The following is a 16437-nucleotide window of genomic DNA, read 5'->3' as shown; positions in this document are numbered from 1 at the left end:
TAATAGTCATATGGTATATTCTTTTTTTCCAGGGATGCTTTGTCTTTTAATTTTGTTTCTGGTGTGTTTTGAGCTTCAGAAATTTTAATCTTTATGTGGTCAAAGGTGGCTTATGGGTCTTGTTGAAGATCTTCCTCGTTCTAAGATTATAAAACCACTTGCTATATTCTTCTACTAGTTTTGCTTTTTATTTGGAATTTTGAAGAGAAGGAGAAATCACTGTGAACTAAGGTGCCAGGAAGAATTTCATATGGCGAGTGAGATTCAAATTGACCTTGAAGTATGAGTTGAAGTTAAATAGAGTAGACAAAATGGTAGAGACATTTTGGACAGAAGGAATGAGAGAGGGAATATGTTGTTCATATTCATGGAACAATAATAAGAGCACTGGCTGAGGTGGCGAGTCATACAAAACTGCAAGTTTAGAGATATTCATTTGGCTCCATTTCTTGTAAATTATTTTGGCTCACTTTTATCATTTTTTAAAATCTGCATTCTGGCGTTATAGTTTTCTGTCATATAATAGTTTTCTGTCACTTTCTTTTCATAGTGACTTCAGTATTCTTCCTGAGGAAAATATGTGGTGAAATTTTGTTGCCTGAAAAGGCAAAAAAAGGAAAGGTGGTTTCCTACCAGAGTAGTTTGAACATTGTGAATATTTACTAGTCTAGTTTATTAGAGTTGAGTTATAATTTCTTTAAAAAGAAAAGTCGTGCTGTAGTAATTTACATCATTAATGAAGTTAGAGCGCTCAAGTATAGTTACCAGATATCAATCTTCAAAAATGTTGAAATACCAGTGTGTTCACTAGTTACATCAAAGAGTTATGAGCTCACCATTTAATATACAGATTAATATGTTGGATTCTCTAGCTGATGAAAGTATTTACAGATGCCACCCTTAAGACTGAGTAGCAGCATTGTGTTCAGTTTGGTTGTTGCTCAGGATGTGTAATAGTTTCTGTTCAGCCGTGAGCCACGCCTGGTAGATAATAGCTGAGTGGAGTGATCCTGCAACTTTACCAGTTACACGTTTCTGGTTGTAATCTGATTTGGAGCTCTTGGAAGGCTACTGTTTTCTTCTCTACAATCTAGTTGTAAGGATTATGTGGCACTAATTATGTGGATTAATTTTCACTACTCAGGTATTTAAAAAGGTATTCAACATCTTATTTGTTCATTGTTTTATTTTTCTCTCCTTAGCGTACTTTTCCTTGGGGATGCTTGTTCTTTTAGAGCTTGTTGTCTGTGTATGTTTATATCCAGGAAAAACAGACACATTTTAAACTATACTTTTCATTTATAGTTTCTGTTGTGAGGAACTCTTGCAGTGATAAGAAAAATTTGTTATTCTCTGGTAGAGGAGAATAAAAATAGAGTTTAAAAAAACAAATGAGTGTTTGATAATTTTGCTACTTGTTTTGCTGGCTTGTATGCTTTTCTGTTTCTAATACTAATACATTTAGAAATAAGTAATGAAATTACTCTGTTCTGTGTAGTTACTAGAATTCATTGTCTGTTTTTTTAGTCGTGAATGGAACTGAAACATTAAAAGAAAGAAAGTACATGAAGTTAATGATATTGAACATGTTGAGAGACAGAGCCTTCTGTCATTCTTTTAGCACTTGATGGTTGGCAAGACTATAAAAATAAACATTCTTTTTAATGTTTCTCTTTTTAGGTATGTTGATAGCTTGTCATTTGTATTTGAGTTCATTTAGCTTTTAAAATAATCATACCTAGAAAATTAAATCCTCTGTGACTTTCCTCACTTTAGTGATACTGATAGGTCTTTTAATTTTTAAATTAAAAGGTAATGAAGTTCAACTTTTACTTTTTTAAAGGCCTAGGCATTATTCCTATTTTAAAATTCATACATAAGTGCTAACTGAGACCATATCTGATTTAAAGAGTTGGGTGGTGAGTTTGAGTTCTTGTCTTTTTTTCTGCTGTCCCAGTGTTTCCAGGTTCTAGGGATAATAGGATAGGGGTATTCTTTTAAAATTAATCCTTAATCTTTTTTTCTTTGTCCTGGTAGCTTTGTAACTTTAAAGAACATTGGCAAGGCCTCTAAAGGGTGTAGTACCCTGAGGCTCTTCAACTGATGATAAATTATCCTTAGAATGAAGTAGTCTGGGATGTAAGCTGGAAATCTGGGAGTCATCCTCCAGAAGCTTACTGGTTTGATTCTGTTTCTTCAGTCGATCTCTCCAAAACTAATTTTGGCTTTTGCCTTCTCTTAGCCTAAATGATCTTTGTCTTTAATTTCATCCTCCACACCAGAGCTTTAATCCTTTATTTAAAATACAAACCTCATTATGTTACCCGCCTGCTTTAGTAGCTTTCCAGTGCCTAAGAATGGCATCTTTATATCCATCATGATATAGCCCTTTATTTCTTACCACTTGCTCTCCACTGAAAGGTTTGTGATTTCTCACGGCAGTTTGTAATACCTCCTACAATTTTTACTCTTGTCTACCTCCTGCTCTTCCTTCTGTTTGCAGTATTGTTGTCACTTTTCTTTGCTTGGATAACTTTTACTCTTCTTTTAAGATTGAACTCAGCTCACTCCCCTGCAGGGGGTCTTGCCCTGATTTAATCAGTCCCCATCTTTCTGTGCCTATAGTAAGATCTTGTCCACATCCCTGGAATGTATTATATTAAACCCATTTTATGACTCTTTTTCCCAGTTAGACTGTTAGTTCCTTTAAGCAAAGACCATGTCTTATTCATCATTGTATCTACAGTGTCTAGCAAGTGACTAGTATATAGTGGAGGCTCAATGAATATTTGTTGAACTGAGTTCAGCTCATTGCTGTACATTGAAGTCTTAGTGAAGCTCCTGGATCCGTGGTTCCTGGATACCAGTCAGCTGTATCGAGACACCTGGGGAGCATTTTAGAACATTTTATAGGTTTTTGAGCATTACTCTGTAAAGAATTATGATTCAGTACATCTGGAATGAGGCCTGGGAATAAGTATTTTTAAAAAGCTCCTCAACTGATTCCAGTTTGCTTATAGGTTTGAGAAACATTGTCCTAGTGTATTATTGTATTATTTCATTGTATTTTATGTAAAAAAGTTGCCCCCTAGACCTCATATAGTAATTTATTATTTAAAGTTTATAAGTTATAGCTACTAAAGTAAGGATATATTTTAGGTCACTTTTTTAATACCATATGTAGAAGTATCTTAACTTTAAGCCTCTCATTGTGAGGCCTATTAGCATTTTGTTAACGCTGAACTGAAAAAAGCCCCATTTAAGCAGGAGTCTTCTCGAATTGATAGTAATATTAGCTGGGCTTCATTCCATGAATTTAAGCATTTTTGGCAATTTGTAACTACTTTTCACTTTTTATTATAATTTTTCAAAATGATTTTTAAGCATTTTGTTGTGGTTTAAAATTAAATTAAGTTGAACAAATCTTAAGTGTATATAACTCAGTGAGTTTTTACGTATGTGTATATCTGTAAGGCAACAGGTCAACATATAGAACATTTCTGGCTCCTCAGAATTTCCCCCATTTCCCTTCCCAATTAATAAACACCTCTCCCACCACAAGATGAGCACTCTTTTGATTTGTATTACCATCAGTTAGTCTTACGTACAAAACTTTTTAGTAGTTTTGATCATATCTTTTGGTGAATATGTGCACTCATTTCTCTTGAATTTACACATGGAATTGCTGAGTTAAGGGCAGACTTGTGTTTAACTTCAGAAGGTAATGCCAGTTTATACTCTATGATTGCAATTCATATGAAAATTGAAATTAAATTATTTGAAGCTTATGGTGAAATTTTAATAGCCTGAAACTTCCCTTTGTTTTCCAAAGTGTCCTATTTTGTCAAAAATATACATAGAAAGAAAATTTAAGTGTCATTTCATAGTTGCCAAAAAGGTAGTTTTGTTTTATTCGAATAATTTTTCCTATATAAGTAATTTTTTCTTTTTCCCTTTCCTTAGGTTCATCTTTCCTTGTGGGTTGGCAGGCAGTCATAGGACTGCAAAATGGGTCTCCGGATTCACTTTGTTGTTGACCCACATGGTTGGTGCTGCATGGGTTTGATTGTCTTTGTCTGGTTATACAACTTTGTTTTAATTCCCAAAATTGTCCTCTTTCCTCACTATGAAGAAGGACATATTCCAGGCATATTAATAATAAGTAAGTTTCTAGATCTTTATTTATTTCTTTGGATAATTCAAGATTTTTCTCATTGTGAATGTTTTTGGAGTATAATACCACTATAATAACCTTACTTTTAATATTATTCAGTGCTATTAATATGACGTTATTTACTAAATTATGGACATTTTTAAAAAGAATGGCCTTTATATATTTTGCAGGGTTAGATAAATGTGATATCTTCATATCTAACCCTACAAAATATATAGAGACCATTTTGTTTAATAAAAGACTGGCACAATAGTGCTATTTATATAGGTCTGTGTGTATTTTTATTGTTTCTGTTATATACTTATTGCAAATGTGGAAGGAGTTTTAAGAATGATTATGATACAAATTATTGAGAAAAAGTTTCATGATATAAAAATTATTGATTATGATTTTGATTATGATAATACTTTGAACTTCTGGATAATTATTTTCTCCTATAGTTTAATGGTGATGGTTTGCTTATGATTAAAAGAATAAGATTGAAGTGATATGTTTTACATGTACATGGCATTTATAGTTTTCATGTACATTATGTCTTTTTGATCTCATAAGAGCTGTGGGAAGTATAATCTGTTTTACAAATGATAAAACTGACCAATACCATGCAGTCAGTCCTGGAGTTAGCACTTGAACTAAGTTTCCTATTACAGGTGCAGTGCCTTTATCCCCCCAACAAAATGCCTATTTCTTTTTCATCTAAAAGGTAGAATTATAAATGAATGAATATATTTTCCTTTACTGTTATTTTTTCTAGTTATTCATTTTGAAACACAAAAATTTCTACATTCTTTATTTTCAAATTAACTATCTTAGGATCTATTGAAAAGAGCAATTGAACACTAACCCAATGTAATTTTGAAGCTAGCCACTTAGAGTTAATGAAAAAGTTTAATTGTAGAATAGGTTTAAAAATGCTGCTTTGATTCTGTCAAATAAAGTACATGTAATAATTAAAAGGGATTCATTTATACCAATATTAGTAGGGAATTTCTGTTAATAAAGAATCTGGTTTATAACAAGTTTATCAGTTATTATTATACAAAATAACTATTTAAAATTAGTACATTTTAGATAATCCTCTTGGCAGTATTATTTGATGAATGAAATGAATTAATCATCTTTCCATCTTATTTTTGAAAATTATTTATCCTGATGGTATTAATTAAAATATACATTTATCCTTTAGATATGCTTGTTGAAAAAATGTTTTGAAGGGTAAATACTAATTTTATTTATTTACTTATTTGTTTGTTTATTTCCAAGTATTCTATGGCATTGCCATATTTTGTCTGGTTGCCTTAGTGAGGGCCTCAATAACTGATCCAGGAAGACTCCCTGAGAACCCAAAGATCCCACATGGAGGTATGGTACCCTTCAGATTTATCAGTTTTACAATGCCGGAATTATCATCTTTATTAATGTATTTGACTGCCGTTAGTATATTAATTATATATGTCATGTAACGCCACTTTCAAGTCTTTCCTCAATTGTTTCCTTTCCAGACTTCCCAATTTAAAACCACAAATCTCAGCTGACTCCTCATATCCCCCACTCTCTGGCTCTCCTTTTCAGTTTACTTGTTTATTTATTTGTCTCTCCCTCCTCCCGCTCTAGATCTATATAACCTCTGTGAGGGTGTAGATTCTTTGTTTTGTTTTCTTCATTTGTTCAGTACTGTATCCTTAGTGCCTAAATAGTCTCTGTCACTTAGTAATAGTTGCTAGGTAAATATTTGTTGAATGATATATAATTACTGAGAAATTATATTTTTATTTAGTAAAGGAATTTTTTGATGGTGCCACTTACCTCATGATATTATTGATATAATGTTGCTTAAATATTTGTAGTATTATAATACTATTGCCTGTATTTCTTCAAGTTCGAACAATTCAGTGAAAATTTTGAAAGCCTTTTATTCTAGTGTCAATGAAGGTAATTTTTGGTCACTTTATTGCATAGCAACCATTCAGGCAACACAAAAAAATTACAAATGTATTGCTTGTTTTATTACATGCCAGATATAGTAAACCTCCTTTACCCTCTTTCCCAAGTTTCACTTTTCCATCATTTGCTATGTAAGCTTTGAGAACTCTCTGTACTTTCTTCTAGAAAGAAATTTATATGTCTTTGTTATACATTATAGAACCAGAAAATTTTTTATAGTAGTTTCCGAACTTGCTGTACGTTAGAACCACGTGGGGAGCTTTAAAAAATCTCAATGTCCAGATCACATCCCATATTAATTAAATCAGAATATCTGGGGGTGAGAGCCAGGTATCCGTATTTTTGAAAGATCCAAGGTGATTCTAGTGTGTCACAAAGCTTGGGAACCAATGTACTAATTCTTTCCAAAATTAGATTAACTGGCAAGTCACTTAGATAGCCTCCCTTGAGTTTCTGATTGTTTTTTGAGATCCATCATTTGGGGCTTACTTGGTCTTGCAAGTTTAACGATTAAGTGGGAATGATATGACACTGATGTTTATGTAGAAGTTTCTGAAAATTATCTTGAATATTTAGTTTTTATTAATTTATAGAAGCAGTATCACTGTCATTTAGTGGTTATTGTGTGTGTGTGCGTGCGCGTGTACCTGTGTTTGGTCAGGGAGGATGGCACTCTGTAATTTGTATAGAATCCCTCCTCTCTACTAGCCTAAACCAAAGGCTCTCTAAAATATTGATACATGTATTTTCTACTTCAACTCTAAAACCCAATGTTATCAGAAAATCAAAGAAGCAGGCTTTTCCTAACTCAGGGCTCATTTCTGATGAAATCTTTAGTTTGCTGTGGTCAAACATTCAAATGCCTACATCTGTCAGATACAGCAAATCAGTGAAAGGGGCCAGGGAGGAACTATTTTACGTTGAAAATCTCATATCTTATCTAAAGGGAGTGGCACTGTTCGGTTACAGTGAAATAGTCATACAGGCCTGGTATTATTAGATATTGCAATTTTTGAAGAGAAAATATGGAATCTCAATTTTTATGAGACATTTCATGATTTTAAAAAATATTGGCAACTAATTCAAAATTTTTAAAGCATTGTTTTAAAATAAATACCAAACAGATTATACCTGTGGGTCAGATTGAATCCACCTGAAACTGCTGTGTTACCTTTAGCTTATAGACTCCAGTGATGGAGGACACCATGGCGTCTTGCCACCTATTTGGATATCTGCATTATATCTGGTCTCATTGACATTTGGCCTGTTTCTCTTCAGTGAAGAGTTCCCATTTGCCCAACCAAAAAAACATGCATTCATTTATCACATTTTAATGTTTCCAAAGTCTCTTGGTATTGTTACAGAGCTACAGTGGCAACCGATTCTGTCAGAAAACCTCTGTTAAAACCCAACCCTTGTATTGATTTTTGTAGTTTCAAGTTATATTTTTCTCCCCAAAACATTACTTTGTGATTTGAGATATAGTAATTGAGAAAAGGCCCCCTAATATGTGAGTCTTTTAAAAGACTCAAATAGAAGGTGATTCCTTCCTTTTTGAGGGATAAACCAAACCAAATCTTGCTTTATAGTCATTCATGCATTTACAGCATTAATAAGTTTCCCTGTTAAACAATGAGATGCTGTTTACCTTACATTAAAGAGCATCTGTCATTTATAGAGTTTACCTTTCTTCTTTTGTTTTATGTTTTGATTTTTCTTTCCTTTAAAAAATGTATCTGTTAATTTTTTATCTTCTATAGCTACCATAAATTAGCAGTTGGATTCTGTCTCCCATAGGCTTTTATTTTATTTTGTTAGATGGGTAGTACAAAAGTCTTGTAGGTGATCATCAGACACCAGAATGTATCAGTCACCAAGATCCTATTTGGACATGAATAAACCCTGAAGAAGAAAAAAGGGAGAAGACTAAGAAATGGTTTATAGATACATAGCGTGGTAGGTTAAGATGGATGGCTTTTTTTCTTGCTCTGCAAAGCAAAAACATAGATGATACTTTAATTTCTGGATTTTAAAAATAGTGATTTTTTTTCTTTTCTAAAAACATAAATGTGTGTGTGTACTTGTGTGTGAAAATGTGCATTTTCATTGGTATTTTTCATTTTAGATTCTTACATCTTAAATTGAGCCTTAAATGGCTCAAACCCTTTCTTTGAACAAATTTATGTTCCAGACCATAGGTTATCACGTTCTTCAGTACTGTTAAGGGCCAGATAGCAAATATTTTTAGCTTTATGGACCATATGGTCTCTGTCACAAGTCCTCAGCTCTGTCATTGTAGCCCAAAAGCAGCCATAGAAATATGTAAATGAACGGGCATAGCTGTGTTCAAATAAAGCTTTATTTATAGACACTGAAATTTAAATTCCAAGATTTTTATATGCCACAAATTATTATTGTTATGATCATTATCATTTTCAGTCATTTAAATTTGTAAAAAACATTCTTACCTCATGGGTCACACAAAAACAGGTGGTGGCCTGGATTTCCCTGTGGACTGTAGTTTGCCAACCATAGTCTACACTACAGAATGAATTACAGTCTTTCTCTGACTCTAGCCAAACGCTCTTTTCTGAGGATACAACATTTTAAGTATGAAATAAATAATTTATTCTTTGCAGTATTATGTGCTGAAATTGCCAATAGTGAATACCCCATATTTATTTTTTAAGGGGCTGGTTTAAGAACATAAAGTTTTCATGTTGTCTTTTAATGAAAATCGGCTCATCGAAGAGAGTCTGCTTCCTGACCATATTCCTTGTAGTATGTGAATTCAAAGTTTTAACATTGGGATATTTGGGTACATCTAACATCCACTAACATCTAGGGGGGGAAAAAAAGTGACATGCTTGTGACCTTGTATTATGCTATGTATGAAATATTTCTGTTTCACTAACAGTTAAATTATCATAGTTTAATTGTACCTAAATTAAACTTTAATATTGTTGCTCTCTCATGTAATATGTTTTCATTAAAATAAGAATTGTAAGAAATGGAAGAGAATTTTATTTTAAAGTGAAATATTTTAAATGTAAAAGATAATTCCTCAACTTTCATATTATTGGAATGAACAGTTCATTTGATATAGCTTTTATTCATACTTTATTGATTTCTTCAGAGGCATTTGTAGCAGAATGTTTTTCCAACACTTTACTATAAAATTCCAGTATATTGATTTTACTTCTGGCCATTAAACTAGAAATAATGGAATTAAAATAGGGTATCTTTTTAGAAAATTGAAAACTACCCACAATTCTATTACTTATATTTAGAATCTTTCATTTAAAAAATTTTTAAACTTTTCATGCTTTAGCAAGGATTTAGTTACTACCTACTGTGTGCTAGGTCACACTTTGCATATACTAATACTCACTCTGAGTATTGGAGTTAGGTTAATTTTACTATGCCCATACTTTTAGTGAGGTTAGGATATAGTTTTCCATAAGTGATATAAAGTTTAAGAATTTTTATAAAAGTAAAATTCCATTTCAAGAAATATTAAAATGATATCTTCTATATAACAATTGTCTTATCTTGGTAGATGACTGTCCCATAGAGTTTTTATGGATCTAATTAGAGCAGTTCTTAATGAAAACAAATGACTTTTCCCTTTATTCCTGTAAACTTCATGTTTTTAGCACAAAGCTTAATTGTGTGCTCTTTCACAACAGACTAGAGGAAATTGCTACTTGGTGGTAGGATAGAATTTTGTAAAGAACTCCGTTATTTCCGTTAAATAGTAATCTTCTTGTAATCTTCTTCACTTCTGAAACTATTCTAGTACCTCTTAAACCCATCTGAAATCTTTTTCCAACCCTCTCTCATAAACATTCCCAAATGAATCCATTAATATTTTAAAAAATGGTTTCGTGTGGGGAGTTTGGGGGGATGCCATCTCTGTTTTTCTTACGATATCATACGATTGATTTTGACTTATTAATCTATGAAACCAATACTCAGCATTATTTCTTCTTTAGAGCCTTTAGATAATAAATTTCTAGAAATTAATTTGTTTAAATAGAATTCTGTTTTAATGTAATAATTTGGTTGTACTTCGGGGTTTTGTCATTAAATTTTACTTACAGCAATATGCTTAAACTCAAATATGTTGTTTTCTACCTCTTAGTTTGACTATTAATAGTGCCTTATTTTTATAGTGTTTAAAATTAGAAACGTACAAAATAAAACATGCGTAGAATAGAGCAGCAACATTTTTGGCAAACATTTACACTGGAGACTTAGACGTATATATCGAAGAATTCCTATAAACTCTGCTAAACACTTGTTGCTAAATTTCAACATTATTCATGTGCCTTTATTAAATGGATTTTAATTTCCTTCTCTAGAAAGGGAGTTCTGGGAATTGTGTAACAAGTGTAATTTGATGAGACCAAAGCGTTCCCATCACTGCAGCCGCTGCGGCCACTGTGTTAGGAGAATGGATCATCACTGTCCATGGTAAGAAATAAGTAATTCACTTTTTGGAAAAAAAGGTAATAAAAAATAAATCTTAGTACTTAGCAGATTTAAACAAAGGTTATATTAGAGTTATACAGTTTAAAAAAACCTTTTAATGAAGATCCCTTTATTTGACCATATGGTTTTATCAACTCCCAAAGTCATTTTTTCCAGAGATCCTATATTTTCTCACAAGGAGATATTGGAGCAGAAAACTAAGAATTAACATGCACCCAAATATACAAAAGAACTAAGGTGGTTTTATTAAATGAGGCAATGTATGTAAAGCATTCAGTGTAGTATCTGACATAGAAAATACTTAAATATAAGTATAGTAGCTGTCACTGTTTCTAACTGTAATAAACCATATACATCTCATTGTTTGTATTTCCCTTCCAATTTGTTTAATTAAAGAGTAACACATTTCAGATACCCTTATACCTCATTTCACCCACTTGCAGCCTTTTTCAGTGTTTTGAATTGGTAATAGGTATTAACATTACATGCTGGCTGGATGTGTAAGAAGTGGTAGTTGGCTGATTCTGCTGAACTGCCAACATTTTTGGTCAATAGGGGGCTCTCTTGTAATATTTAAAGAAAATGTTCAGTTGAGAAATAGAATGTTCAGTTGAGAAATAGAATTTTTGAAAACAAATGCTGTGAGAGTTCTTCATTGTATCTCATTTCAAAGCTGTCACAAAAATCTGTGAAAAAGATATTGTATTTAATTCTGCTTTCCTAGCATGGGATCTCTGTATAAATATTTAAACTGGTATGGTGTAGCACTTTATAAATATATCTATATACATATATATTTATGTTTGTACACACATACATGCATATATGCAAAGTTAGCTACATAATCTTCTTAAATTTATAATTGTATTTATCTAAGTTTGACTCAGGGTAGAGTTTAGCTTTGCCTAGTAATGCTAATCAATTTAGAGTTTCCCTTACTTTTGATAACACAAGTTATTATTAGCAAGCTTTTAGTAAGAATTTGGTTTTCACTATAAACTGATTGTTTAAATACAAGGTAATTTCCTGAGATTAAGAAAAAGTAAAAGCACTTTGTTACTATGTAAAAAAGTTGAAAATTCCATCAACAGGATAGTTTAGTATATAACATACAGTTGGTGTTGAAAAAATGTGCCTTGACTTTAAACAGATTAATTCTCAAGTGATTTTACAAACCTCAGTCTTCTGTTTACAGTTGCAATAGTAGTAGATTTTTTAAAGCTATATAAAACATGTATTCAGGTAAGGGATAATCACACTTAAAAACTCAATTTTATACACTTTTTAGAGTAGTATTTCTGATTAAAAATATAATAAATGTTCAGGATAGTTGGTTGGATATTGATACCTCCTTTTAAGTGAATGCAATAGCTTAAGCTTAAAAAATAATCAACTAGGAACTGTTTTGGTACTATATAGATTAGTGATTTTATTTATTTATTTATTTTCAAGGAATAAAGATTGACTTTGTGACAAAATAAAGTGCTGTTTAGCCAAAATTCTAAGATTGGGGTGAGCTCTCTGTTCCTAGGCCTTGCACCTCCATAGTTTTAGTCACCTTCTCAGAACACTGGTGGGAAGAAGAGTGAAAGTACAAAGAGCTGGAGGATAGGAAGGGAGGGTAGACCAGGGGGCCTGAGTAGATTTAGGGATTTATGTGATTGAATTCCCTAATAGAGCAATGCTGAGATATTCAGAGAGTGAGGGAAATGTACAGTATAAACTAGAAGCAAGGAGAATTTTTGATTTTTTTCAGAAACTGCATTATCTTAACTGCTTAACAGCTTTAGATGTGGAAGTCAGTTCTCTGATGACCTCAAGGTTTACTCTATTTTTGGTTCTAATCACTCCTTCCAAGGACTTGCTACCAAAAGAACTCTTACATGTAGATTATCTTAGTGTTTCTTAAAGTTCTGTGCTTAAGAAGAATGCCATGATCATAGCAGTTATTTCTCAAATTTTGGGGGGACAGAAAGGATGGGACAAGTATAAGTCATCTTTCAAGCAACAGCTACTGAAGAGTATTTTTGAGTGCATACAGAAGCGCCCTTCTCTGGTAGCCCTGCTTGCAGATGACAAAACACAGGAAGTTTTCTTGTTTACGAAGCATGCACTCTTTAGCCTAAGAAATGCCTCTTCCAGGTTTTCTGTTCAGTTATAGATCTGATTTTAACAAATAGTTAGACAGCACACCTTTAAAACAACAATTTAAGTTAGGAATTTGACCCTATTTATTTATTTTTTCAAACAGTGGCAGTGTAATGCTATATTGAAATGAAAACATTTGTGAAAGGTAATTTGTAGTTTTGAACTAGGGTTTTCTGCTGGAATTGTAAAATATTTTGAAAATTTAGGTACAATAAATAACCTTGGAACAATAAAATAGTCAGCTTGCATTAATCTTGAATATTTTGGGATTATAACATTAATCCTTTTTCCTTGTTGTGGTTCACTGTTGTATTGGTGGAAATGTAGCTCTAAGAATTTATAAATACTTTTGAATATGTGTTTATTTTCAGGAACCAAGGTTAGATTTTAAAAGTAAGAAAAATCGTGAATGCTTAGCAGTATATCAGAGTGGCAGGTTTAAGTTATTTTACTTCACATCATTCAAATTGGTCTGCACAGCTAGAATGCTGCAGTGGAAGAGCAGTATACAGAAGAAGGTTCTTGTTCTCTTGACCACTGTCTCTCCTAACTGTACATTCTCTGGCAATTGTCCTAACTCCTTTGTTCCTTTTTTGTATCAATGAAGCAAGGAGGCTGCCATCTGTTCTTCCCTGCCTCACTGGGTTGTTGTTGAGTTGAAGGGGAATCAGACACAGGACTTCTTTAAAAAGTAGAATGTGCTTTACAAATGTGAAGTGGCATATTTGTGTCATATCTTATGTACTCTTTGCTTTTAGGTTTGAGTGACTTTAGCTTATCTCCGTGAAGTAAAGCACATATGAAGTTTGTGCTTTATGTGAAGTTTGTGTGTGTTTGCGTTTACCTCTAGTTTTACCATCCTAAAATTAACATTTAAAGTTTGAAATATTTTTTCTTTTTCCTTTTTTTCTTCAGGATTAACAATTGTGTTGGTGAAGATAATCATTGGCTTTTTCTGCAGTTGTGTTTCTACACTGAACTTCTTACTTGCTACGCACTGATGTTTTCTTTCTTCCACTATTATTACTTTCTTCCACTAAAAAAGCGTAACTTGGTAAGAAATGTTTATATCAACTAATGTTAGAGCAACTATATTATACAGTTATTAACATGTGGTGCTTTTAAGTGCAGAAAATTGAAAACAAAAACAACAAACATAAACCCTCAGATTGGTGCATTTTTAAATATATTGGAATTGAGAAGGTGGACCCTGTTCTGACATTGCCTTTTAACCACATCTATTTATGATTATTTATTAGTGTTCTTTAAAAAGTGACATATTAGATCTCTTAATAATCTATTGGTTTAAAAATATCTACAGTAATGAAAAACAAAGTGAAAAATGTTAGCTTCTTGTTTCTTCTCAGGAATAAAAATAGACTTGTTTAATTCTTAAAGGTTCTCAAAGGAACATTAAGTTCTTGAGAGAAAGGACAGGACGAACTTGCAGGATGCCTTAAAAAGTTATTACATGCACCGTTTGAGGCATTGCTTTTCCCATTTTGTAGAGGAACTACAATAGATGTTCACAAGATTTGCCCAGAATGATGGTGTTAGTGGTGGCGGTGGTAATAGCATCACCTAGGAGTGTTAAGGCTTGACTGTATATCAACACTATGCTATGGGCATGTGATTTTAATTCTCACGTTAGTGCTCACTACAGCCACATGAGGTGGGTATGATTTTTCCCCCATTTTATAGATGGAAACAGACTAATAGAGGTTAAATAAATAGTTACTGAAGATGCAAAGCTGGGAAGTGATTATTAAACTGGTTTTAGTTGTAGAGCTGGGATTTGAACCTGATTTTGTGTTTTCTGAATCATATCTTATGTGCTTTGTGTGTAGAACTGGTATTTGAGCCTGATCCTATGTGTCATTTGGACTTAGATTGTGTTTTTAAAATGCCCTCTGTGTGTGTGTGTGTGTGTGTGTGTGTGTGTGTGTGTGTGTTGTGTGTGGGAGAGAGAGAGAGAGAGACAGAGAGAGTATGAGCGAGGGTGTGTGTGAGGAAACCGGTAGGGAAGAGAGAGGGAAGAAGGAATAGATTCCCTGATGGAGAAGGGTGTTTTCTTTCCTATTTATATCATTTTATACTGTTTAAATCTTTTTTATTAAAAATAACAAGTTCGGTGGTGGTACATACAATTACATTTTGTAATAAGAGAGCAACTGAGAGAAGGTCTTTAAGTTCTGCGTATTTAGATCTTTTTTATACACATGATCATTTTGTTTAATTAAAAGAAAATATTTACTGTTGTTGCTTAGTTGCATATATTAGTGGGGCCTTGTTATAATTCTCCTTATTAAATACAGAGTGAGCAATTAAAATTAAATACTAATAACTGAAAAAAGTTCAAAGGGAGAACTGTAAATACAGGTGTTTGACATCATCACACTGAGACTTTAGTGCATGCTAGTACTATGGTTTTAGAAACATTTTATTTATAGATTAATTTCTTTTTTTATGCTTTCTCATATTTTAATTTTACTTTCTAATAAGACCAGGTACAAAAGAATGGTCACCCAAAACATCCAGATCAAAAGCTCTAATGCAATAGCAGCTAATATTTAAAGAGTCATTTAGGGTCAACAAGGTACTTTTTCTGCACGTGTTATTTCTTTTAATTCCCACAACAACTGTGTGAGGTGACCTAGTCATGAGTGTGACTTTAAAGCCAAACTTCTTGGGTTTGAATCTCAATTATAGATTAATTTCTGATATAATTGGTTAAAATATGTAAAAGGTTATACATATTCTCCCAAGAGTAACCTCTTTCAAGTAGATTGAGCCTAATAAGAAAAGCATTAAAATAAAAATTTACCAGTAAGATTAAGGTCAGAATGTTTTAAAAACTGAGAGAGAGGTAAAATTTAGTGGTATTAATGAAAAGCTACTAGAGCTTCTCTAGGAGGGAATGCATTGTAGTATAGTGAAGGGATTGGCAAACTATGGGCGTTGGGATAAGTTTGAACCTCTACCTGTTTTTGTTAATAAAGTTTTACTTGAAACACAGCTGTTCACATCTATTTACATATGTTTATGATTGCTTTTGTGCTACAACAGCAGAGTTGAATAGTTGTGAGAGAGGCATATGGCCTGAAAGCCTAAAATATTAAGTATCTGGCTCCTTTATTTTTTTAATTAATTAATTTATTTATTTTTGGCTGCGTTGGGTCTTCGTTGGTGCGCGCGGGCTTTCTCTAGTTGCGGCGAGCAGGGGCTACTCTTTGTTATGGTGCGCGGGCTTCTCATTGTGGTGGCTTCTCTTGTTGCGGAGCACAGGCTCTAGGCACGCAGGCTTCAGTAGTTGTGGCACACAGGCTCAGTTGCTCTGTGGCATGTGGGATCTTCCCGAACCAGGGCTCAAACCCTTGTCCCCTGTATTGGCAGTTGGATTCTTAACATTGTGCCACCAGGGAAGTCCAGATTAATTCTTGTATCATTATAAATTATACCTTTTTATCTGTAGTAATTATTCTTGCCTTACAGTGTTTTTCTTTGTTATTAATTTAGCTATATCAGCTTTGTTTTGGTTAGTATTTTCATGGTATATCTTTTTCTATCTTTTTACTTTCAACCTTTATCAGTTATGTCTTGTCAGTGTGCCTTGTAGACACCAAATATTTCTTCTTTTTTAAGTTTAGTTTGATAATCTTTGTCTTCTCATTGGAAAA

At 32.8% G+C, this 16437-nt stretch overlaps 1 protein-coding gene across 2 annotated transcripts in view; it reads left to right on the top strand.

Moving 5' to 3' along the window:
* Nucleotides 1-16437, top strand: part of ZDHHC21 (zinc finger DHHC-type palmitoyltransferase 21) — a 60755-nt gene that overhangs the window by 9024 nt on the left and 35294 nt on the right. For both annotated transcript variants that reach the window (XR_011075154.1, XM_068552791.1), the window contains exons 3-6: nt 3964-4162; nt 5438-5536; nt 10483-10594; nt 13676-13814. Coding sequence is in view for 1 of the 2 variants with exons in the window: in XM_068552791.1 (XP_068408892.1) it covers nt 4009-4162; nt 5438-5536; nt 10483-10594; nt 13676-13814 (504 nt within the window). In the remaining variant the exon portion in view is untranslated. The remainder of the gene's footprint in view (nt 1-3963; nt 4163-5437; nt 5537-10482; nt 10595-13675; nt 13815-16437) is intronic.

Source organism: Eschrichtius robustus, chromosome 10 (assembly GCF_028021215.1).
Source record: "Eschrichtius robustus isolate mEscRob2 chromosome 10, mEscRob2.pri, whole genome shotgun sequence".
NCBI classification, from domain to species: domain Eukaryota; kingdom Metazoa; phylum Chordata; class Mammalia; order Artiodactyla; family Eschrichtiidae; genus Eschrichtius; species Eschrichtius robustus.
This window is presented reverse-complemented; position numbering and strand designations above follow the sequence as displayed.